The following is a 23,460-nucleotide window of genomic DNA, read 5'->3' as shown; positions in this document are numbered from 1 at the left end:
GAGTCTCTAGATCAAAGAGTACAACTGAGGGGCTCAGCTTGATCTCTCTGATGAAGTCAACTGTCTGGTGTCTGAGCATCATATTCTTCTTATGGCTATTAGTTTACATGTATTTGTATGATCCTCTACTTAATGTCTGCCTTATCTACTAGGTAATATGCTTCATGACAGCAGGAGTCAAGTCTGGTTTTGCTCACCGTTTTAACCCCAACGCATATCACAATGCCTGGCATATAGTAGAAGTTCAAAAATAGAAAAAGAGAAAAAAGTAATTAGTGGAGGGAAGGAGATTAACATTTATTTAAACAGCTGTATTGGCCTTTTTACTGTTCCTGGAACATTACAGGCATAGTCCCACCTCAGGGCTGCTACACCTGCTCCTCCCTTTGCCTGAGATAGACCCTTCCCATAAAAATCCCCATGGCTAATGACTTCCCCTCTTTCAAATCTTTGCTCAAATAGTACTTTCCAGGTGAGGCCTTCCCTGACCACCTTATTTCAAATTCCAACAACCCTTTTATCCCAAACTCTGCATATTCCTTAGTTGCATCTGTTTTATTCTTTTCTGTATGTTTATTATGTACATATTAATAACGCTATTATTAATAGCATTTATGTCCTAAAAGACTAAATATCTTACAGTACTAGCTATCTCTCCCTAGAAGGTTCACTCTATAAGAACAGAGACTTCTTTCATTACTGTATTCCCAATTTTTACAATGATGTCTAACACACAGTAAAAACTCAGTATTTGTTCAAAAAATGACGATATAAAGTAAAATATCACTGTCATTGTTTCAGAGATTCAAAATTTATCTTAACATGCATTGTTTAAAATATGCAAAACTGCCAATTATTCTTGGGTAGAAAACACTATCCCTGTTTTAAGATTTTATACTTTTTAAGTGTTAAAATATTCTTCCTTTTTCAAAATGATGATCATAGTATATAGTAACTATTTTTTCTCAATGGCCTTATTTGCAAAAATGAGAAATGATTAAAATCTGTCAGTGTCTAATAATTTTTTAGAAATTTTACTGGTCTATGGAATCTAAAAATCTGGAAACTACTGACATGTAAAATTAAAACAACTCATCAGAATGTCATTTCAATATCTAGACCAATAGACCCATTGAAACTAATTCTACCCTTCAAAAATCCTCTTCTCTAGTCAAGCCGGTATCTTTACCAAAGTCAAACCATGACTTTGATTCCCCTGAACCCTTCTTCTGAACTGACTTTCCTCATCATGCCTCCTCTACAGCCTTCTCTTCCTTTACCTAAAATCCATCTAATATCACAAAGCCGCTCCTTACCACTCTACCCTACATTCATCCTTTTCTCATCTGAACACCTCCAGCCCTTTAGCTAGCGCTTAATTCCAAACACTAGTCTGGCTCAAGCTACCTAAGTAAGAATCACTTTGTGGAAATTTTTTAAAGGCAGTTTCCAGCATCTCAGTGCAGATCAGAATTTCCAGGATTGGGGTACAAGAGCCAGTAGTTTTTAAAGTTTAGGGAACAAAGAAAGTCTTATTCAATAAAAATAATTTGACCACAATAATAGTTACATGTTTATCCTGAGTCTTCCTATTAAACAACAAATGTGCATGTCCCATGTATAATCATACATATGAAGAGTCTAATTTTGAAATAATTAATTTCAAATTCAATTGTAACATTCTGACACAGATACACAGAGGCATTTGTGAAAATGGTGTATTATCATAGAAGGGCACATATTGTAAGGAAATTAATATTCTTAAGTTTATTCAAATGGGCAGCAATGAAATTTTGCTTTAAAAAAACAAGTTAACCTAAATATAGTTTACCAACCTGTTTGTTGTTCTCTGCCATAGAAAGCTGCAATGCCAAGAGCATGGAGTCTGCACCACATAGCGTAGTTCTCTCAGAGTTACAAAGAGCACGCCAGTTCTTTCGAAACTCTTTAATCATATCCAGGACAGACTTTTGATTAAGCACAGCCATTATCTTAAAGTAGGACAGAATACAAAGTTAAAGTACCTTACGTTAACTGGAAATTAACATTTAACATGTATAGGCAAGCACAGATAGAGAAAAATATATAGTGAATGAGAGGTCATTTTGTATTTACCAAGATTGCTTTTAATTACATTTAGGAAAACAAAATAATACAATTTCTGCTCAATCATATTTCCCTTCCCTTTGGTTTCTTAAGCCAAACCTTTTGAAAGAACAAAATGCAGCCTTCAATTCTGAAAATTCACACAAAAACAGACATGCAAATTTACTGCAAACTTATAATTACAAACATAACTAATTAAAGTTGTATTTAAATATATATATTTGTTTTGAGATAGGTAATATCTGATAAATTGGAAAAAAAAAAAAAAAAAACTAAAAAGCCAATTTCTTCCCATCCTACATTGTCCCAAAAGAGGTGGCCTATTTTTCTACCTGTTTGAATCTGGACCAGCCTCGTGACTTGATTTAACCAATAGAATGTGGCAAGAATGACGCTGTGGGAGTTGAGCTTAGGCCTTAAGTGGTATGTGCAGAAGTACTAATACAATAGGCCTGAATGCTCTCTTTCGAAGCTGGAGTTCAGTCTGGGAACTTAGATTTCAGGAGCGTTTCCAGTAAGAGTGGTTCACTGGGCTAAACTGTTCATTCAAACAATATAGTTTATGCTAAACACTTGCGAGTCTGGAATTTTGGTACATGTCAGACAGTGGATGCCTTTGCACTTAGCCCCCAATAAAAACCCTGGGCATGGAGTCTCTAATAAGCTTCCCTGGTAGATAATTCACATGTGTTGTCACAACAGGTTACTGGAGGAATTGTGTCCTGCGTGACCACCAGAGTATCACCTAGCAGTGTCCCACCCAAACTGCTGATCCACAGAATCAGAAGGAAAGGGTTATTTTAAAACCTTAACTTTTGAAATGGTTTGTTACACTGTACTACATAACCAATAAAATAACTAATATTTAGGAGCTTACTTGGTGGAGATGCTTTTCAAAAGCTTAATATTGATTACCTCACTCAATTCTCATAAGTGTCCAATAAGACAGGTCTGTTACTATCCTCATTTTACCTAATATCCTCCATGTCACTCAGCTTGTGAGTGGACAAACAGTGTAAACTTAAGACGTCTAACTCTATAAGCTGTGTTCCTAAAGCATCATATTAAATAACTTCTCCAGATGCACACAAAAGCCTTTCAAACTAATTTGAGGCAGTGCCATTGTTTCACGTACCCAAGACTACATAAGGCATCCAATTCCTTTCTCTGAGTTTACAGACATGCCTGCTAAAAGTTTTTTTCCTACTTTAGGTACTCAAGTCTAGGCATACTCACATGCCCATCATCTTATTTTGGGCATTTTCTTGCACTCATTCCATTTCCTGACTCCTGCTATGCATTTCTTCTATTTTTATGTGGCATAAACAGAATTCTAGATGTTTACTGGCATCTTTGGTTTGTATAATCAAGAACAAAGACATATGCCACTTGCAAAATAATTAAATTATAGATACAATCTATGATGCAACTTAAAGATACAGGTAGAAAAATCAGAGATTAATTATTTACATAAATGCAAATCCTAGTAAATAGCTAAGAGTTGTATTTCTCTTCAAAAAATCACCCTCATCTCTTGAAAGAAAAAAAAAAGTGAAGAAGTGTCAGCTTCAGTGACATGGTCACTTTGCCTGAAATAAATTTTTAGGAGTAAATTACTTACCAGTATTATCTAAAGGTCGTCTTATGAGATTTGATTGCTATGAATGAAGACTCACTTGGGAATTAGACTATTCTGAAATGTGGCTCCACCACTTACTGGCTGCGAGATCTTGGCCAAGTTATATCACCTTTCCCTGTCTCAGCTTCCTCATAATGAAAATGAAAACCCTATCCCATAGGGTTTTATGACGAGTAAACAACATAAACACAAGTAAAGCTTTTAGAACAGTGCCTGGCATGTATAAAAGCACATTAACTATTATCACGCATTATGAGTTTCTAAGTTGTTTTGAGTTAAAAGTAAAAGAGCATTGGCCTGGCATGGTGGTTCACACCTGTAATCCCAGCACTTTGGGAAGCCGAGGCTCACCTGAGGTTAGGAATTCGAGACAAGGTTGGCCAACATGGTGAAATCGTGTCTGCTAAAAATTAGTTGGGTGTGGTGGCACGTGCCCCAGCTACTCGGGAAGCTGAGACAGGAGAATTGCTTGAACCAGGGAGGTGGAGGTTGCAGTGAGCCAAGATAGCACTACTGCACTCCAGCCTAGGTGACAGAGTAAGACTCCGTCTTAAAAAAAAAAAAAAAAAGCATTACTATAGTGACAGAAAACCAAGAGTCTCATTCAGGGATCAGCTAACTTTTTCTAAAGGAACAAACAGTAAATATTTGAGGCAGGCACAACTACTCATTTTGACCTTCTAGTGTGAAAATAGCCACGGACATACATAAACAAATAAGCACAGCTGTGCTACAATAAAACTTTTTTATGGGCATTGAAATTTGAATTTCATGTAATTTTTACACATCACAAAACATTATTCATTTTTTCCCCAACCATATAAACATGTAAGACTCATTCTTAGCTAAGGAGCTAGCTGCACAAAAACAGGCAGCACAGCTAGTTCGTCAACCCCTGGTCTAGTCCCAGCTCTTCCTGTAGTTAGCTGCCTGAGGGAGCCTATGCGATAAGCTTACACGTGGTTGCCTAGGTGGAAGCATCATTACACAGAAATACTTGCCTTCCAGTCCCTTGTGAGGAGTCAATGAGACAATAAATATGCCAGCACTCTGAATGGCAGGCTGCACTATACAAGAAAAAAAACAGTAGCCAAAGGCAGCAGCGATAACACTTGTTTTTAAAAAATTGGATTCCAAGCTGCTCTAGAGCAAAAACTGTGAGACAAAAAATTGTCACTGGGCAGGCAGTGTGAAATGGTTGAAAGAACTACATTTTCGAGTCAGATATCACTTCCAGGCTCCCCCATTTATGACCTGTAGTCCTTCGGTATTTAAAATCTCTAATGAGCACAAGTTTCTTCACCTGCAAAACCAGGAAGGGAATTCCGACCTCACAGAATGAGACGTCAGTGCAACGAGTACACAACCCACCTACTGCCAGGCATTTAGTAGGTGCTCATTTAAAAAACTGCACTCAACATCATTATCAGTGTTAGAGTGCAAGTGCCAAAGGTTCCTTGGGAAGCTGTAACTAATCAGGAGTAGGAGAAAGTTGAGGAATTGGAGTCTGCGTGCATAGTGGGACTAGAATCCTGATTTCCTGCCTAACTAATGGAAGTTAAGCAGGCCTCTATCGGCCGGTCTTCCAAGCTGCAGACGAACCCTCAGGACCTTCCAGCTCCATCGCTAGATACTGTGAACTCCACCTACAGCCCCCAGGCCCAACCAGACTCGAGCGCGAAGTCACTGCACCATAATACTTCGGTCCCACAGCACTTTGCTACGACCGGGTATTATAGTGCAAAACACCCTCAAAAGCCACAGCCTAAAACATCACTTAAAAATGCGACAGTGCGGGTGGGGCAGACGCGAGATTTACCTGGTTAGGGGTAGACCCGAAGACGTACGCTCGAACTTGCGGAAAGTTCCCCCAAGGACAGCCCTCCCGCGGCCGCCTCAGCCGCCGCTGAATACATTTCAAACCTCGCGGGAGACCTCGGGAGCCAATCGCTGTGCTCGCCCTCCGACCCGGAAGCAGAGCCAGAGCGCGTCGCAGCAGCCCCCAACGAAGACCGGCTTGTCTGTGGTCGGTTCCCGGCGCTCTGCGGTGCGTATCGAGCGGGGAGTCCAAGAGGCCGTGATGCTTTTCTGCCGGCCGCCCAGCCCTGCCATTCTATCCCCAGGAGTTCTTCCTTCCCACCTCGGGCCCCGGGAGGTGGGAGCGGGGTCTTGAGGAACTCGCCTGGCCCGGGAGAGGTGTCGGGGCTCATTGCAGGGAGTTATCTTGTTCCCTCCCTTCTTCTCTGCCCTTCTAGTTTTACAGGGGCAAGTCCTGCCGAATGTGTATGGTGAGGCCCTGGGCACTGCTTTAATGAGCAGTAGGTGTGGGAACTGCACAATATCCTGACCTCGAATCTCTTGCACTTCCTATACCTCTCTGCCTCCATGTCCCTAACACTTGCTGGTCACCCTTAACAAGTTTTCAGTCCCGGATGTCCATTCCTAAGGTTACTAGTTTATAAGCGTCTCGAGGTGGGACTCATCTGATTTTCAGTAGATACTGTTAAAATGCTTGATGTGTTTGTTACGGAGCCCGTCTGTTTTCAGGACAACGCTTGTGTCGAATTTTTTAAAAAACCAAAAACTCTAAAACCCATAATTCTCCTGTGGGAATGCTACTTCGAGAGTGCACACTAGTCCCTGACGGTTAGTTAAAGTCTTGTGCCTAGTTTTAAGAATATTACTATTTTAAATTTTATTTTAAGTTCCGGGATACGTGTGCGGGACGTGTAGGTTTATTACAAAGGTAAACGTGTGCTATGGTGGTTTACTGCGCTTGTCAACCCATCACCTAAGTATTAAGCTCCACATGCATTAGCTATTTATCCTGATGCTCTCCCTTCCCCCAACCCCCCGAACATTATTTTGTATCACAAATTTTGGCACTCCTTACAACAGATCCTGTATTTTGTATCTGTTTATATTGTAGCCCTTTTCACGTTGAGTCATAACTATCGCTAAATTGTGGTCTCCTTTAAGCCAGAAGGCTGTTTTTTTCTTCATTAGCACTGGTTCTCCACACACAATGAAGTCTTCCAAATCCTGGCCCTGCTTACAAGCTTGGCAAGTTAGTTAACCTACTGAAGCTACAGTTTCTCCATCTGCAAAATGGAGACCAGAGGTAGTACCTGCCTTTAGATTTGTACAGATACTAGATGTGGTCATGTCAGTGAAATCCTTAATGTGGCACCTGCAAATAGTGGTTCATAAAGGTTATTTTTATTAACATATTTGCTATTAAAATGATTCCATCTTCAGATGGAATACTTTTTGTTTTAGATAATCTAAACAGAACTTTATGGTGTTTTTGTCTGCTAGAATCACAGATACGGGAAAAAGCTGTAGAGCCAATGTGGAACCATTAATAACTAGATTTAATATTTTTCCTTCAGTTTCTGTCCCTTGATAAGGACTTTAAATGTTTCTTTTGAGCTTTCTGTCTCATTGTAACACCACAACCTTATTTTGATGCATTTGTTTAATGACTAACACTTCAACCATTCTAATTGTACCTGTGCTGTAATCCACAGTTTCGTGACCTTGTCCAGTAGAAGGCTATTTAATTTTCACAACTGCTTGAATTTTGACATACAAGATGAAGCAAGATGCCTCAAGAAATGCTGCCTACACTGTGGATTGTGAAGATTATGTGCATGTGGTAGAATTTAATCCCTTTGAGAATGGGGATTCAGGAAACCTAATTGCATATGGTGGCAATAATTATGTGGTCATTGGCACGTGTACGTTTCAGGTTAGTCTACAAAACTGCACCGAATGACAGTGAACATATTTCACTGATAAGAGAACTTACACAAACCAAATCTAAACTTTGAAAGTATATTGAGTTTGAATGTTAAAAAAAAAAAGATAACGCCCATAGAGAAAGATGTTCCCAGTTATATGTGCCTGAGATTTATGTAAACATTATATAGATAGTGAAAAAGAATAGTATGAGGCTTCTCTTTTGCTTCATGATCATTAATGGAATATTCTGATAACTGAAGGCTATGATTAACTGAACAATGGTATGTACAGGAAAAAAACAATATAAATGAGATCCAATTAATTACGGTTTTTCTACATCCTGCTTTGACATACGAAACCAGCTAATATTGAGAGCCTGGAAAATGATCTTCCAGGAGATTTTATAGCTTTTATAATATTCAGCTTTCCTATTAGTATGCTGTCATACTTTTTGTGCATCTGAAGTATGCAGAGTATGGAGTCTTATTGAGGAGGCAGTTAAGCATCGCTATTAAGAGCGTGAATTCTAGAACTAGAATGCCTACATGTTTACTCCTGCTTTACTTACTTCTTACTAGCTATGAGACCTTGAATAAGATATTTAGCCTCTCCTGTAAAAAAGAGGAAAACTGCTCAAATTTTAGTATGTGTAAAATTCCGAGAGGGCATCTGACAACATTGTGATCCATATATATGTTTTAGTTGTCATTGATATGGGCAATGGTAATACTCTCAGATTTAATCACCAAAGTAACATTGCTTTGTGGTGAACATAAACCATGTTTTCGCAGAGGAAAACTAGTTTTACATGTAAGAGAGACTTTGAACAACAAAGGTTCAAGCGTCAGGACTATCTGGCTAATCTTTTGTCTGTCAGAATATTATTATTTTTATTATTATTATTATTTTTGAGACAGAGTCTTGCTTGGTCGCCCAGGCTGGAGTGCACTGGTGTGACCTTGGCTCACTACAGCCTTCATCTCCTGGGTTCAATTGATTCTCCTGCCTCAGCCTCCTGAGTAGTTGGGATTACAGGCATGCGCCACCACCCCCAGCTAATTTTTGTATTTTTAGTAGGGGGTTTCATGATGTTGGCCAGACTGGTCTTGAACTCCAGACCTCATGTCATCTGCCCACCTTGGCCTCCCAAAGTGCTGGGATTACAGGTGTGAGCCACCCTTCCTGGCCTATCAGAATATTATTAATAGAACTGTATTTCTCAAATTATAATTAATACGGTAATTTGGAAGTGTCCAATTTTCTAAGGTTTAAAATAACTATCACTAAAGTGATATTATATCATTATAAATGTTATTTCCTCCTTTACTGAAAAGGCAATTCTGTATCTTTTTTTTTTTTTTTTTGATATGGAGTCTTGCTGTGTCACCCAGGTTGGAGTGCAGTGGTGCGATCTCTGCTCACTGCAACCTCTGCCTCCTGACTTCAAGCGATTATCCTGCCTCAGCCTCCTGAGTAGCTGGGATTACAGGTGCGTGCCATCATGCCCAGCTAACTTTTTTGTATTTTTAGTAGAGACAGGGTTTCACCATGTTGGTCAGGCTGGTCTTGAACTCCTGACCTCGTGATCCGCCTGCCTCAGCTTCCCAAAGTGCTGGGATTGCAGGCGTGAGCCATCATGCCCAGCGGCAATTCTGAATCTTACAGTATTGTGACATCAGAAATGTAATTTGGCATTTTATAGCACAATAAATATATAAAGCTTTACAAAATAGAATATAGTCATATTTAAGAGGAAGTATGAATTAAAAGTTTCAGTTTGTTGCTGTCTGAGTAGAATATGACAGCTCCTAGGCTATTTCATACTGTCTCTTTGGGTGGGGGGGTAGAAATTACTACCTTTTAGACTAAATATGACCCTCAGCCTCACTTACATGGACATGGTTTAGGATCATAAAAAGTTATATGATTAAAACAATGTTACATACTTGAAAAAGACTGAGGAAAAACCATTTCTCTAATGCAGGCCACCAATGCACAAAAGAGTAAAGCAGCCTCCTACAGGTAAAACTAATTTTTACTTCATTACTTCTAAAATTAATAACTGAACATAAAATTGTATTCAAAAACACTGAAAAATGTTTATCTCTCATTTATGATTAAGAAATGTTGAGAGAGAAAGTCAATGGAGAACAAATTAGGAAAAGAGAAAGGCAAAGATGAGAGAGGGAGAAGATGGGAGAAAGAAGGAAAATGACAACGTGAGAAAAAAGAACTAGTATAAACATTTGTGTTCTGTTATGTTTTATGGTCACATGTATTGTCTCAGTTGACCCTCATACCTGTGAGATTAGCAATGTAGGTCTCATGCCCAAATTACTAAGGAAAAAATTAGATTTTTATTAATTTGGACAATAGTAAACACAAATTATATTCTGCACCAGACATTGGAAATACAATTAAGTAAGTCCATTTCAAAATAAATTACTGCTTTTCTTTGAAGTTATTTTTTATCTAGCTAAACACTGTTAAACATTATTACTATTCTGTTATCCTAGAACCTTCAAGTTCCATTGCACCCAGTTTCATACCTCTTGTCTTGAGAGAAAACTAAGTAAAGGTAAATTAAGTGGAAAGATTTCCACATTCCTGTCAGAAAGATAATCCTTATTTTAAGGCTATTTAGAAAACGTTGTAGATATAGTGAATTTGAATTTCAGCAAAGCATTTTTCAGAATCTCATGCTGTCCCTTTGATTATGATGGACATATGAGCTTCTGCACGATAGTACTGTTAACTGGTGTCATGTATTTGTCAGATATTCCTTAAGTGCATACTGGGTGCCAAGACATGAAAAAAGCAAGGACCGTATCCTTAAGGAAATATTTAAATATAAAGCAGAGCAATAAGAAAACTGCTATAAAAACCTTTGTTAAAGGGCAGAGGAGCATGAACATGTATGCTTGCCTAAATCAGTGTTCTCGTCCAAGTTCTACTAGAGGCCTCAATTCACTAATGAAGACCCCTTGAATAGACTTAGAAATCTGCTATGTATTTTACACTTTTTAAAGTGTACACGTGTCAAGTAGAACTAGCCACATTTCACGTGCTTCGTAAGGTCCTGTATGGCTAGTGGCTACCATATCAGACAGCACAGTTCTCTCTGCATTTTCCTCTGTAAATTGACAATAATCTTTAATATAATAATAATACTCTTTAGTTCTCAGCAGTATGTTATGATTCAGAGGAGATAATATATTTTAATACAAATTTCAGGGTAGTATCTAAATGTTTAAAACTGTGAAAGAGGTATTAGACTCAGAATGGTAAATGGATTTTATGTTATTTGTCACTCTATTTGAGTGGACAGAGTTGTTGCTTATAATGCTTTCAGTCTGAGGCTGAATCCGCTGCTTAGTGTGTCTTCACCTAGAGGAGATCAACTATGGCCAAATACTTTCCATCGTTAATTTAGACTGACTTGGTGTGGTTCCAGAGATGGAACATGGAATAATGAGTAGAATTTACATGGAAACAGATTTTGGCTTAACGTTAAGAACTCTTCTAATAATTAGTTATTCCCCAATTGAATAAACTTTCCAAAGAAGTAGCTAGTTCCCTCTCACTGGAAATGTTCAGAGAGAGGGGTTGTGTAAACTCAGATGCTCTCCTAGGGATTCAAGCATTAGGGGAAAGAATTGAACTAGAGAAACTTCATAGTCTTGACTAACTGAAATTCTGTATTTGGCCTTAAATGGGTGTGGTAGGAGGGCCTGCCAGTTTCAAACCTTATAATAGCACTTCCATCAACCTGGCTTTGCCCCAACCTCAAATATACTGAAGCCTTGTGTAATCATTTGTATTATAGCAAGTTTTCCAAAGTGTCTTAATTTCCTGCCTATACAATTCTGCTTACACCCCAAACTAAATCCAAAATAGCATTTGTCTCTGCCTATACCACACACACACCCTGGCCTTTTAGTTGGCTTAGTGGCAAACAGTGCTGCCAGGAAAAAAGGTTTCACTGGCAATATAAAAAGCCCAGGCTATACAGTCCCTGGGATTTCTTTATCCCCATGACCACCCAGTAATCCTGTATGTGATTTGGGTAACAAATTATAGGACCTGATTTTCAATAATATTGTTACAGTAGCAAGATGATGTGTATTTACATGTAAAAACTTCATTTTTAAGAGACTGATTTGTCAAGTTTGGAAAAATAGATGTAATCCAAACTGTGAAGTCAGCTATGATTAGGCTTCTAAACTTATTTTAAAATTGCTTAGTGGCTGCTGTCTTGGCATATCTGGCTGTTAGCTATACAACTATTATACACACAAATTACGAAGTAGTAAAATTTGACAGTGTTTTTCTTTCCTTGATATGTGTATTTCTATTCTTTCATTTATGGAAAAACTTTTTGCTGTTAACTTTAAGTTCACCTGAAATTTGAAGTTATTTTCAAAGGGTATCTGAATTATACAGAGAAAGATGTGTAGTATGTTTGTGAAATGACTTTACTAGGATTCCATAGGCTATCCTGGAAAAATCAGTATATCTACTTGAATTTCATTCGAGTATACATTATAAAACTTTGCATTTAGATTCTGGGTGAATGGGATTCTTAGATCAGGCCTTCAAGTAATTCCTATCAATATAGACATACGTATTTCATTAAATATCAAGTTTCACCTGCTAGATTTTTTTCCCTGATACTAAAAATAACTGTAGTTAACACACAAGATTTCTTGGACAAATTTGTCATGAAAATTTGGCGTTAGTCTCTAGACCCAGTTCGGGTATTGATTTAAATAACAGAACAATGATATACTTATTTTTAAAATTGCAAAAATTTTTTTATCATTTTTTTTCTTTTTTACCTTTCCTATGGTGCTGAGCAGTATTTTAATGCTTAGAAAATATGTGTTATCCATAAAGGCATAAAGAATAATAAGATGAATCCCTATATACCTGCTGCCTATTTTAAGAAAAGGAACATTAGCAATTCTTTTGAGGCCCCCTAAGTATCCTTCCCTTACTCATGGTAGGTATTTTGCATGGCAGGGTTTTCTTTTTGTTTGTCTGTTTTTTCCTGCTTCCCCCTTAAGGGCCCTGGATCTATGCAGAGATCTCTCATCTGGCATCCTTCCTTGTCCTGGCACTAGGATTTGTCTCCTCTCTCTTGCAAACTGAAGCTTTAAATCATTGCATGTAGGCAGATGCCCTTATAACAGCTGCATACCTTGGTAGTTGTTTGCTTGTCTGTATTTGAATTTTTGCAATGTTGTAATGGGAGAACTTTTCAGGTTATTGTCCCCATTGCCAGCGATGGATGGCTTGACTTTTAAAGTTGATTTTTTTTCTCACCTTCCCATGAAGATAAACTGAAATCATTCTAGTAGGGCTGAACTAGATAAATAAGCCAACTTTATTAAGCATTTATTCCCAGAATCAAATATCTAAAACTAACCAGATTATTTCTTACATATTCACTATTCATAGACTGTAATAGTCCAGATGAATTATTTGTAGCATCTTGCACACATATAATGCCACATGTAACACTACATGAACATCGTTGACACTGATTATAAAGACTTTGAGATCTTTATGAGGTCCCAAGGTATTTTCCATGTAATCAAAATGTTCAGTGTATTTTTTTTAATATTGTCAGTAGATAATCCGGTTCTGGTAATTCATTTACCTAGAATATTTTGATTCTTTAGAGCATTCCATTTTCTTTGTTTTCTTTTTTTATAAAGTAGAGACAGGTCTCACTATGTTGCCCAGTCTGGTCTAAGACTCCTGAGCTCCAGCAATCCTTCCACCTCAGCCTTGCAAAGTGTTGGGATTATAGACGTGAGCCAACACACCTGACCAAGCAGTCCCTTTTCATTGAACTTAGTATGAAATGCCTCCTAAGATAAAGTGGAACATATTTACTGTTTGTTTCTAGTTGCCTTAGAGAGTTATTTTGTGAGGCCTAGACAACTTTGGATTTTTTTTTTAAATTCAATGAACTGGTTAAATCTTAATATGTAATTTGCTTTTGAACTTTTCAAAAGCATAAACATAACCTTCTGATAAATTCATTATAATGAAATACAGAATATTGTTTGTTCTCATTACTTACTAAAACATTTACTGTGTATGCTTAGGAAGAAGAAGCAGACGTTGAAGGCATTCAGTATAAAACACTTCGAACATTTCACCATGGAGTCAGGGTCGATGGCATAGCTTGGAGCCCAGAGACTAGACTTGATTCACTGCCTCCAGTAATCAAGTAAGTTTAACAGTACCAAATGCATTCTTTACTAGTGTACTTTGATTGTGTTACATGATCTGAAGTCTGATCATAGATACTTTTTTCTTCATTTCCATTTTCCACAACCCAAGATATTAGATATTTTGATACTTGCTACTACTTAATAATTTAGGCTTATCATCTGAATTTGTAATTTAAAGATACAGCCATGACTGTGATTCTTTGACCATGTGTTTGAGTCAAACTACAAAGCTTTTTACGGCCGGGCGCGGTGGCTCAAGCCTGTAATCCCAGCACTTTGGGAGGCCGAGACGGGCGGATCACGAGGTCAGGAGATCGAGACCATCCTGGCTAACACAATGAAACCCCGTCTCCACTAAAAATACAAAAAAATTAGCCGGGCGTGGTGGCGGCGCCTGTAGTCCCAGCTACTCAGGAGGCTGAGGCAGGAGAATGGCGGGAACCCGGGAGGCGGAGCTTGCAGTGAGCCGAGATCACGCCACTGCACTCCAGCCTGGGCGACAGAGCGAGACTCCGCCTCAAAAAAAAAAAAAAAAAAAAAAAAAAAAAAAGCTTTTTACGTGAGATTCATCTGAATCAAGGTCTTTACAGATTGTTCACTGAATTTACAACTTAATTGAAAGTACAACTCTTAAAATTACTAAATGTAGTTGAGATGTTAATGAGCTTTCCTTCCCCACACATAGGCCAAGATCACATTTTCTTGTCTAACAGTATATAAATCTGTAGTTCTGGTCCTTGGACTTCAGTTTTTGTGAAAGTGTTTAAAAAGAATGATGGTTTTCTGAGAAAAAATCCTAGCAATGCCTGCTGAAACCCTCTTTACAGGGGCAAGAATGTGTTAGGTTATTTAAGATCTGTTACAAAACACTAGCCTTGCCTCCTACAAATGTCAAATCTAAAAGATGTGTCTTTTTTAGTAAACAGTTCTTAGGAACTAAAAGTTATCAACTATTAAGCTAACTTCATTTTTTAAATTAAGGGATAATTTAGATACTCTGATATTCTTAGCTGTTAAGGGTACAGTTTGATCAGTTTTGACAAATGCATATTCTTGTATAACCCACACCCTATTCATGCACAGTGTTTCTGTCACCCAAGAAAGTTTCTTCATATTTCTTCCCAGTTAATCATTGTACCCCACTCCCTACAGAAGCAACCATTGATCCGATTTCTATTACCATAAATCAGTTTTGCCTATTCTAGAACTTCATGTAAGTGGAATCATACAGAATGTTTTTTGTGTCTGGCTTGTTTTTGCAATTTTTACACATTGTTATGTGTACCAGTGCTTTTTAAGTAGTACTTCATTGCAGTGTATCAATAGACCATAGTCTGTTTATTCATTCTTCTATAAGTGGGTACCAATATAGTTTCCAGACTTTAGTTATTATTTTTTGCTGAATACTGCTTTGGGTGGTTCCCGGCCCACGGGATAGTCAGAGCAGGCCCTGGAGGAGGGGGTGGGAATTTGGGGAACAAGAGACACGAGAAATGGAGACAAGACAGTGCTCTGATCAAGTCTCGTTTAATGGCGGTAATGCACTGCCTTATATACACTTGGAAGGGAAGGGGTTGGGCTGAGGCGGAAATGATCTCATTGCCGAGGGCGTGGCCAGGTTAGTTTCGGTTTCTCCGGTCGGAGGTCATATTGCGCTTGCGCTATTAAGTAACAATTTTCCCGGGCGCGGGAAAAGTGAGTGAAGAAGAAGCAGGAAGAGCGCCATCTTTAATGAGGTATTAGTACAGGGGAAAAAAGGCAAAGATAGGGAGAAGGTGTGGGGTGGAAATGAATATAGCTCAGGCGTTTAATCCTCAATTATTATTCGCTATGGCCGGGGCGTGCAGCTCCGGACAGGTCCCCCTTTTTATATTTTTATGATAAGAAAACCCCTCGGGAACTGCGCCTGTCTTAGGTTGGGTCAACTCACCCTCACCTTCTAGGCCCGTCATGGGATAAGGCAGCAGCAAGGGCGGCCCTCCTGTCTTAGGCTCCGATGGAGATAGTGTCCTCTTACCCGTCATTGACTGTCCAGTTCAGCACACAGGGGAGGTGGTCTTATTAAGGTAAATAAGACTCACCATTTTCAGTCATCTCAAGGCGATGATAATGGACCTGTATAGGTTTGGCCTGGAAGGCCTCAATTTGTTGTCTGACAAATGCCATAAGCTTATTAAGGATTATAGGCCCGAGAGTGAGGAAGAGTAAAAGAGTGAGTAAAGGACCAAGAAATGGCAGGAGATAGGGGAGAAGTCCATCGAGTCCAGTCCATAGTGGATTGGCGGCCAAGCCTTTTCTGCGCTTTTCTAGTTCTTCTTGCAAAGTTTTTATCTTATCTCTGACGATTCCGGATTTGTTGGCGTAAAAACAGCACTTTTCCTGTAAGGCCAAACATATCCCTCCCTGTTCTGCCGTTAACAAATCTAGACCTCTTCTATTCTGGAGAACTACTTCAGCTAACGAGTCTACTTGGTCTTGTAAATCTTGTATAGTACTGGATAAGGTCTGTACATCTGAGATTAATTGATTGGATAATTTAGTATATTGGGTTAGTGAGACTCCTAGGCCTGTGGCTCCTGTAGTAAAAGCAGTGGTGATTCCTAGTCCAGCCAACAAGGGAATAAATTGTATGGCTCGTTTCGGTCTATAAATAAAATGTTCAATAGCGGGGATGGGGATAGGTTCATCTCCAGGGATGATATCAATGTCGGGGAGAAGAGTGGCCAGAACACAAAGCCCTGTCCAATTTGTAGGTAGATACGTATATGCCATGTTGTTTCCACAAACGAAAACCGAGCCATTTATAGCACACAAAGGGTTGGTGGCATTGATTATGGAAGTACAGTTGCCAAACACAACATAGCCTAAATCAATTTCTTTAGTGTTATTATATGATGGTGAAAAGAGGCAAGAGGAATTAGAAAACGTCATCGGTTGAACTAAGGGTGGGGGGTAATAGGACAGGAATTATTTACTAAGGATTCATTTGAGTAATTGACATAGGGCAATGAAAGTTTAGGTATGGCTGGAGGAATAGGGGGGCCCATTTTAAGACAAAGCCAACAATCATGGGCCAGGCTTGTATTGGACATTTGAAGTAAATTGTAAGTAGCATTGAGGATATCAAAGGTTTGGGCATCGAGCCTAAAATTATCTCTAAGCTCAGGCAGGGCTAAAGGGTGATATTGAAGTTCAGGATATGGAGCTTTATGAATTTCTTCTAATTTTTTCTGGACGGTTTTAATTCTTATAATATCTAATGGGCCTCCTCCATCAGAAATGTGAATGGGGGTGGTAGTGCTCCAACAAACAGGCTTTCCTTTTTGGCCGTTACAAGGAGATTGTACAAGTTTATTAGTGGATCCTAATACTTGTACGTCATTGATGCCTCCAGTTTGTGTTTTTAGTAACGTGGCCGTATAATATGTTCTATTGCCTGATTTGCATTGTTGATAGGAGGTATAACAGGAACTATGTACAGAAGATTGGAAAGAGCTACAAGGGCATTCTAGGAGCGGCCCGCTAGGTGAGGTATCTCTTGGGGTAGACTTACATTTCCATAACTGGTTTGGCATTAGGTAAGCTGTCTTGCCCGTGCAGGTCACCTGGGTGATTCTATCTGACGGAGGTTCAGATATTTGTCCCCCTCTGCAGTCACAAGGCTGGCCGTATTGTTTTCGTAATAATTCTTTTGCCTTACGAGGGTCACCAAAACCTGCATAGACTGTCACTATGTTGTATAGAGCGATTATTCTCCAAAGGAATTTCATGTTAGGCTTCATTTTCTGAAAAACAAGAAGGAAAGAACTTCTCAGGGAGATTTATCTTCCCTGGACTGACAATGGTTATGATTTAGTTGTCTTACCAATCTTTCAGGCAGCCATCTGGCTGCATCATTTTTTTGTGAGAAGATGCATACTGAGCCTCTTCCCCAAATTAAAACTGGATCGGGGCCATGCCATGAACTATCAAGTGGATCTTTCCATTTTACCATTGCAAACTGTTTTTGAGATTCAGGATGCCAGAAACGGTCGGCAGCCGATTTTCCATGACTGTCCAAATTTAAAAAATTAAGGATAAACAGGGCATGATTGAGTATGTTTCTGGGGGTACCCTTCACGGGGTACCAGCTCCCCCCTTTTAATTTTGTGATAATAGTTTTTAATGACAGATGAGCTCTTTCTACTATACCTTGTCCTTGGGGATTATAGGGAATGCCTGTGGTATGTTTAATTTGTAGGGTATTACAAAATTGTAAGAAGGTTTTGGATATATAACCGGGGCCATTATCTGTTTTGATTTGTTTGGGTATTCCTAAAATAGAAAAGCAGTGTAATAAATGAGCTATGACATGTTTGGTGGCCTCTCCTGTTTGGAGAGTTGCACTGATGAATCCACTATAGGTGTCTCTGCATACATGGATATATTTTAGTTGACCGAATTCTAAGTGGTGAGTAACGTCCATTTGCCAAATTTCGTTGGGGATGAGTCCTCAGGGGTTAACTCCTAGATGGGGAACAGGTAAATATGTTATGCAGTTGGCGCATTGTTTAACTATTTGTCGAGCTTGTTCTCTGGTAAGTTTAAACATAAGTCTTAAGGTTTGGGTGTTTAAATGATGTAAGGCATGTGCTTTTTGCGCTTGTTGCAAATTGTCTGTAGTGACTGTGGCCATGGTTTTTGTTGCCGTGTCAGCTGTTGCGTTACCTTGTGTTAGAGGTCCCGGTAATCCTGAATGTGCTCTAATATGCCCAAGAAAAAAGGGAGTAGTCCTTTTTCGGATAAGTTGTTGACATTGTAAAAATAGGTTAGCTGTGTCTGAAATATGTTTAATTTGAGACACGGTCTCTAAGAGGGGTATTGAATGAGCCAGGTAGGCGCTGTCTGTATAAATGTTAAGTGGCTGACAAGGAAAAGCTGATAGTGCTGCAATTATAGCTTGCAATTCGACCAGCTGAGCTGATGTATAAGTGGTCTGGAATTTAACGACTACATTATTGTAAGTGTAAGCGGCAAGTCCTGTGGAAGATCCATCAGTGAAAATTAGTAATGCGTCATTGAGAGGTTCTTTACTGGTAATATGGGGAAATACAAACGCATGAAGTTTACAAAATTGAATAAGTTTGTTAGGTGGATAATGGTTGTCAATCGCGCCAGTATAAGAAGCGCAAGCAATTGGCCAGGCTTCCGTATTTTGTAACAGCCAATGGATGCGTGATTGAGTGTAGGGCTGTATAATGGTAGAGGGTTCTATTCCAAAGTATTTTCTACTGTTTTCTCTTCCCAAGATAATTAGATCAGCTATGGCATCATAATAAGGCAACAAAACCTTTTTAGGGGAGGAGGGCAGGTGTACCCACATAATGGGATTGTTCTGCCAAAATAGGCCAGTAGGGGTTATTGTTGTGTTAAAAATAAGGAATATTAATGGCTGAGAATAATCAATACCGGTAACAAATTGTGTTGCAATGGCATGTTCTACCTGTTGGAGTGTTATTAATGCTTCTTTAGTAATGGACCTGGGGGATTTTGGATTAGAGTCTCCTTTTAATATATCGAAAAGAGGTTTTAACTCTCCTGTGGTGAGCTTTAAGTACGGTCGAAGCCAATTTATGTTTCCCAGTAATTTTTGGAAATCATTTAAAGTTTTTAAATGATCACGACGTATAACGGCCTTTTGATTAATGATTTTGGGTCCATTAATCTGGAAACCAAGATAAGTATATGGATCTTGTAATTGTACCTTTTCTGGGGCTATTTGTAGTCCGGCTGCTGTTAACTCTTGTTTGAGTTGGGCGAAGCACTGTAAGACTTGTTCGCCAATTTCTCCTGCTATTAAAATATCATCCATATAATGTATAATATACATTTGTGCCCATGTTTTTCTGACTGGCTCTATAGCGGCAGCTACATATTTTTGACACAAGGTAGGACTATTGGCCATACCCTGAGGTAAGACTTTCCATTGATAGCGCTTCATTGGTTGTTTAAAATTTGTAGATGGAAGACTAAAGGCAAATCTTTTCTGGTCAGCAGGGTGAAGGGGAATTGTAAAAAAGCAATCTTTAAGGTCAATAATGATTTTAAAATATTTTTGAGGAATCGCAACCGGTGAAGGCAATCCTGGTTGTAAGGCACCCATAAGGATCATAGTGATATTTACTGCTCTTAAATCTTGTAAGAGTCTCCATTTACCAGACTTCTTTTTAATAACAAAAATAGGTGTATTCCAAGGGGAATTACTTTCCTCAATATGTCCTGCTGCTAGTTGTTCCTGCACTAACTGTTGGGCAGCACTTAGTTTATCATTGAGTAAAGGCCACTGATCAACCCAAACGGGCTCATCTGACTTCCAAGTAATGGGGTCAGCGCACCTTTGGGGTGCAGGTATGTCAGTGGCCTGAGCTAAAAATTTCCAAACCCCTTTTTATCAAGTTGTCCTGAAACCAGTATAGGCTGTGGGATACCGTTCTCTCTTTTACCAAGACCTTTACCAGGGGTGTATCCTTGAGTTAACATTTGTGCAGTAACTATATCATTTGGACTACACATTATAATTTTCATTTGAGAGAGTAGATCTCGCCCCCAAAGGTTAACAGGTAGGTAAGGGATGACAAATGGCTTAATGAGGCCTGAATTGTTTTCTTTATCTGTCCATGTTAGGTATTTAGAACTTTGTTTAGGATTACTGCTTTGTCCAGTTCCTCTCAAGTGAGTTAAAGTTTCTGTGGTAGACCAATGAGAGGGCCAATCTTCTTGTTTAATGATAGTTACATCAGCCCCTGTGTCTATTAGTCCAGTGAATGCCTTCCCGTCTAACCATAAGGTTAGAGAGGGTTTTTGATTTGTAATTGGTTGCACCCAATATATATCTGATGATCCGAAACCTTTTATATTTCTATTAGAGTATTGGATATTATTATCTGTTTTAACCAAAGGTAGCAGGAGTAACTGAGCTATTATAACTCCTTGAGGGATAGTAATAATACTATCAATAGCTCTGGCCATAATTTTAATTTCTCCTTCATAATCATTATCAATAACTCCAGGGAGGACTTGTAAGCCTCTCATGGTGACACTACTTCTTCCTAAAAGTAGCCCAAAAGTGTTAGGTGGTAAGGGTCCATATATTCCGGTATTTAAGGTTTGCGGTCCCATTTCAGGTGTTAGTATTGTGTGGGAGGTGGAACTGAGGTCCAATCCTGCACTTCCTGGGGTTGCTCTACTAAGTTTTGAAATGGATTGCTGTTGCTGGCTGGAACAAAGCTGACTGCCCCATATGCTTGTTTCGGGGCCTGAGGCTGGCCCCTCATCCCGTTTCCCTGCCTGGGGGGTAAAGGATTTCCTTGACTGTCAGCTTTAGATTTATATTCGTTTGCCCAGTGCCTTCCTCTTTTACACCTTGGGCAAAGGCCTGGGATTTTTGCTTCTGGACTCTTATTTTGGTTTTCACAGCAATCTTTTGCAAAGTGTCCCCTTTTACCGCATCTAAAACATCCCCCTTTATCTTTACCTTTGTTAATGAGGAAATCTCTTACTGTTTGGCCGCTAAAAGCGGCGGCCATTGCTAGGCCTTGTTGATATGAGGGCCCAATATCTGAACAAAGGCGAATGTATCCTGTTAAATCTGTTTTCTTTCAATAAGGTCTGATTGCCGCTTGGCAGGCGGGGTTAGCATTTTCATAAGCTAACTGTTTAACATAATCTACACCCGTTTCTGCATTTCCAAAGATTCTACCTGCCGTGGTCATAAGTCTATGCACAAAGTCTGAAAATGGCTCATCAGGTCCTTGTTTAACCGCTGTGAGCGAGGCCCCTGGATCTCCTTTAACGGGAAGTTTTCTCCAGGCTTTTGTAGCAGCAGCCTGGATTTGTGAGAACAGTCCAGGGTCATATTGCATTTGGGCCTGAGTGTCTGCATAATTACCTGAACCAGTTAACATATCAAAATCCCAACCGTTTCCTGCCTGTTGATTTCTTTTAGCTGTATCTCTACAATTTTCAAAGAACTCTGACTTCCAAATTAAGTGGTCTCCCCCAGAAAGAACTGCCCTGACTAAGGTATTCCAGTCTGTAGGAGTGAGCCAATTCTCAGCTACAGATTCCACTATAGCAAGAGTATATGGAGCAGTAGCCCCATACTGAGAGGCAGCAGTCTTTAACTCTTTTATAATAGTAAAATCAAATCCAGTATGATGCCTCCAAGCCTGTCCCTGTTCATCTATGGTTTCCGTGACTGGAAAAACGTCTTTGGGGGAGGAGTCTTCTCTATGTCGGCTAGCAACTAACCCCCCTCTTGGAACATGTTGTCCAGGCCGCTGAAGTGGGCGCAAGGAACCCTCCATAGCGTCTGAGTTAGGTATTTTTTCATTTCCTGTTTTTAGCTTTTGGAGCCTAATTATCAATGATTGATGTAACTCTTCAAGTTTAATCTGTTCTTCTAGTTGAGCAATTTTTTGCTTTAATTCTTCTTTGGGATCTATTGCTGCCATAACAATGGGCGCAGAAGCCTCATTATGTGTCTTATTATATGGGAGTGGGTATGAAGTAAAGGGAGGCAAATCAGGGTTGTGATATTTAGCCGCCTCTTCCTCTAAATCATCCCAATTTATATCCAATTGATTAGGCTTATTAATTTCCTCCTCCTTTTGAAGCATCTGTAAAATTGGGTATTTTTTTGTTTTGTTTTCATGTGGTATTTCTTTATCTGTTACAGAAGGAGACTTAATTTCCTCATGATCACTTTCGAGGGAAATGAGATCTTCCTCCGTATCTTGCGGAGGCTTCGTGAGGTTAGAGCCGGAGCTAACCTTTAAAATATGCTCTGTCTGAGCGACCGCAGCCATGACTTGCGGATCGGCCTCCTTCTTATCTATTAAATCTCTAATGAGGTTCCAATAAGAGAAGGCGGTTACAGGAATTTTTTCTGGCCCAAAAGTATTATAATAGTCCTGCAAACAATCCCCTACTCTACGCCATCTTTTAATATCAATAGTTCCTTCCTGTGGGAACCAAGGGCAAGTGTCTTTTACAAAATCAAAAAATTTAAACAAATCATTACCTTTAACCTTTACTCCTCGTATCTTTAAAGCCTCTTTTAATTGTCCTACATATATTTGATGTTGGCTTAATTCTTGTCCCATTTCGGATGCGTCACTTACCTTCGATCCTGACGCGGCAGGTTCCCGCGGTGATCGGGAGAGTTTGACTCCTTTTGTCTTCGTTAGCGGTCAACCGTCCTTTGGCGTCCTCTTCCTCACGGAGTCCCTCGTTTCCAGGTCCCTGTTCGGGCGCCACGTATCCCGGCCCACGGGATAGTCAGAGCAGGCCCTGGAGGAGGGGGTGGGAATTTGGGGAACAAGAGACACGAGAAATGGAGACAAGACAGTGCTCTGATCAAGTCTCGTTTAATGGCGGTAATGCACTGCCTTATATACACTTGGAAGGGAAGGGGTTGGGCTGAGGCGGAAATGATCTCATTGCCGAGGGCGTGGCCAGGTTAGTTTCAGTTTCTCCGGTCGGACGTCATATTGCGCTTGCGCTATTAAGTAACAATTTTCCCGGGCGCGGGAAAAGTGAGTGAAGAAGAAGCAGGAAGAGCGCCATCTTTAATGAGGTATTAGTACAGGGGGAAAAAGGCAAAGATAGGGAGAAGGTGTGGGGTGGAAATGAATATAGCTCAGGCATTTAATCCTCAATTATTATTCGCTATGGCCGGGGCGTGCA

At 39.5% G+C, this 23,460-nt stretch overlaps 2 protein-coding genes and 1 long non-coding RNA gene across 11 annotated transcripts in view; 1 reads left to right on the top strand and 2 right to left on the bottom strand.

The window, feature by feature from the left end:
• Positions 1 to 5,664, bottom strand: part of PARPBP (PARP1 binding protein) — a 66,441-nt gene extending 60,777 nt beyond the window's left edge. For all 4 annotated transcript variants that reach the window (XM_005572034.4, XM_005572036.4, XM_065524719.1 and 1 more), the window contains exons 1-2: positions 5,565 to 5,664; positions 1,836 to 1,991 (exon numbers count right to left, since the gene is read on the bottom strand). In XM_005572034.4, coding sequence (XP_005572091.3) covers positions 1,836 to 1,988 — 153 coding nt within the window. In that variant the 5' untranslated portion in view covers positions 1,989 to 1,991; positions 5,565 to 5,664. The remainder of the gene's footprint in view (positions 1 to 1,835; positions 1,992 to 5,564) is intronic.
• A 57-nt stretch (positions 5,665 to 5,721) lies between these two features.
• NUP37 (nucleoporin 37) overlaps positions 5,722 to 23,460 on the top strand; it is a 56,363-nt gene continuing 38,624 nt past the window's right edge. For 2 of the 6 annotated variants that reach the window (XM_005572032.5, XM_005572031.4), the window contains exons 1-3: positions 5,722 to 5,792; positions 7,276 to 7,496; positions 13,606 to 13,730. In XM_005572032.5, coding sequence (XP_005572089.1) covers positions 7,341 to 7,496; positions 13,606 to 13,730 — 281 coding nt within the window. In that variant the 5' untranslated portion in view covers positions 5,722 to 5,792; positions 7,276 to 7,340. Of the gene's footprint in view, positions 6,392 to 7,275; positions 7,497 to 9,473; positions 9,512 to 13,605; positions 13,731 to 23,460 lie in introns of all 6 variants that reach the window. The other 4 variants (XM_074007635.1, XM_074007636.1, XM_015431452.3 and 1 more) reach the window with 4 other exon arrangements.
• On the bottom strand, positions 15,246 to 23,139 carry LOC135966313 (uncharacterized). The gene is made up of 2 exons (XR_010579550.2): positions 22,896 to 23,139; positions 15,246 to 17,519 (listed from the first exon to the last, which is right to left on the bottom strand). It is a non-coding gene; the product is annotated as an uncharacterized lncRNA (long non-coding RNA).

Source organism: Macaca fascicularis, chromosome 11, assembly GCF_037993035.2.
Source record: "Macaca fascicularis isolate 582-1 chromosome 11, T2T-MFA8v1.1".
NCBI classification, from domain to species: domain Eukaryota; kingdom Metazoa; phylum Chordata; class Mammalia; order Primates; family Cercopithecidae; genus Macaca; species Macaca fascicularis.
Note: the sequence above shows the minus strand (reverse complement) of the source record. Positions and strands in the feature narration are given on the sequence as shown.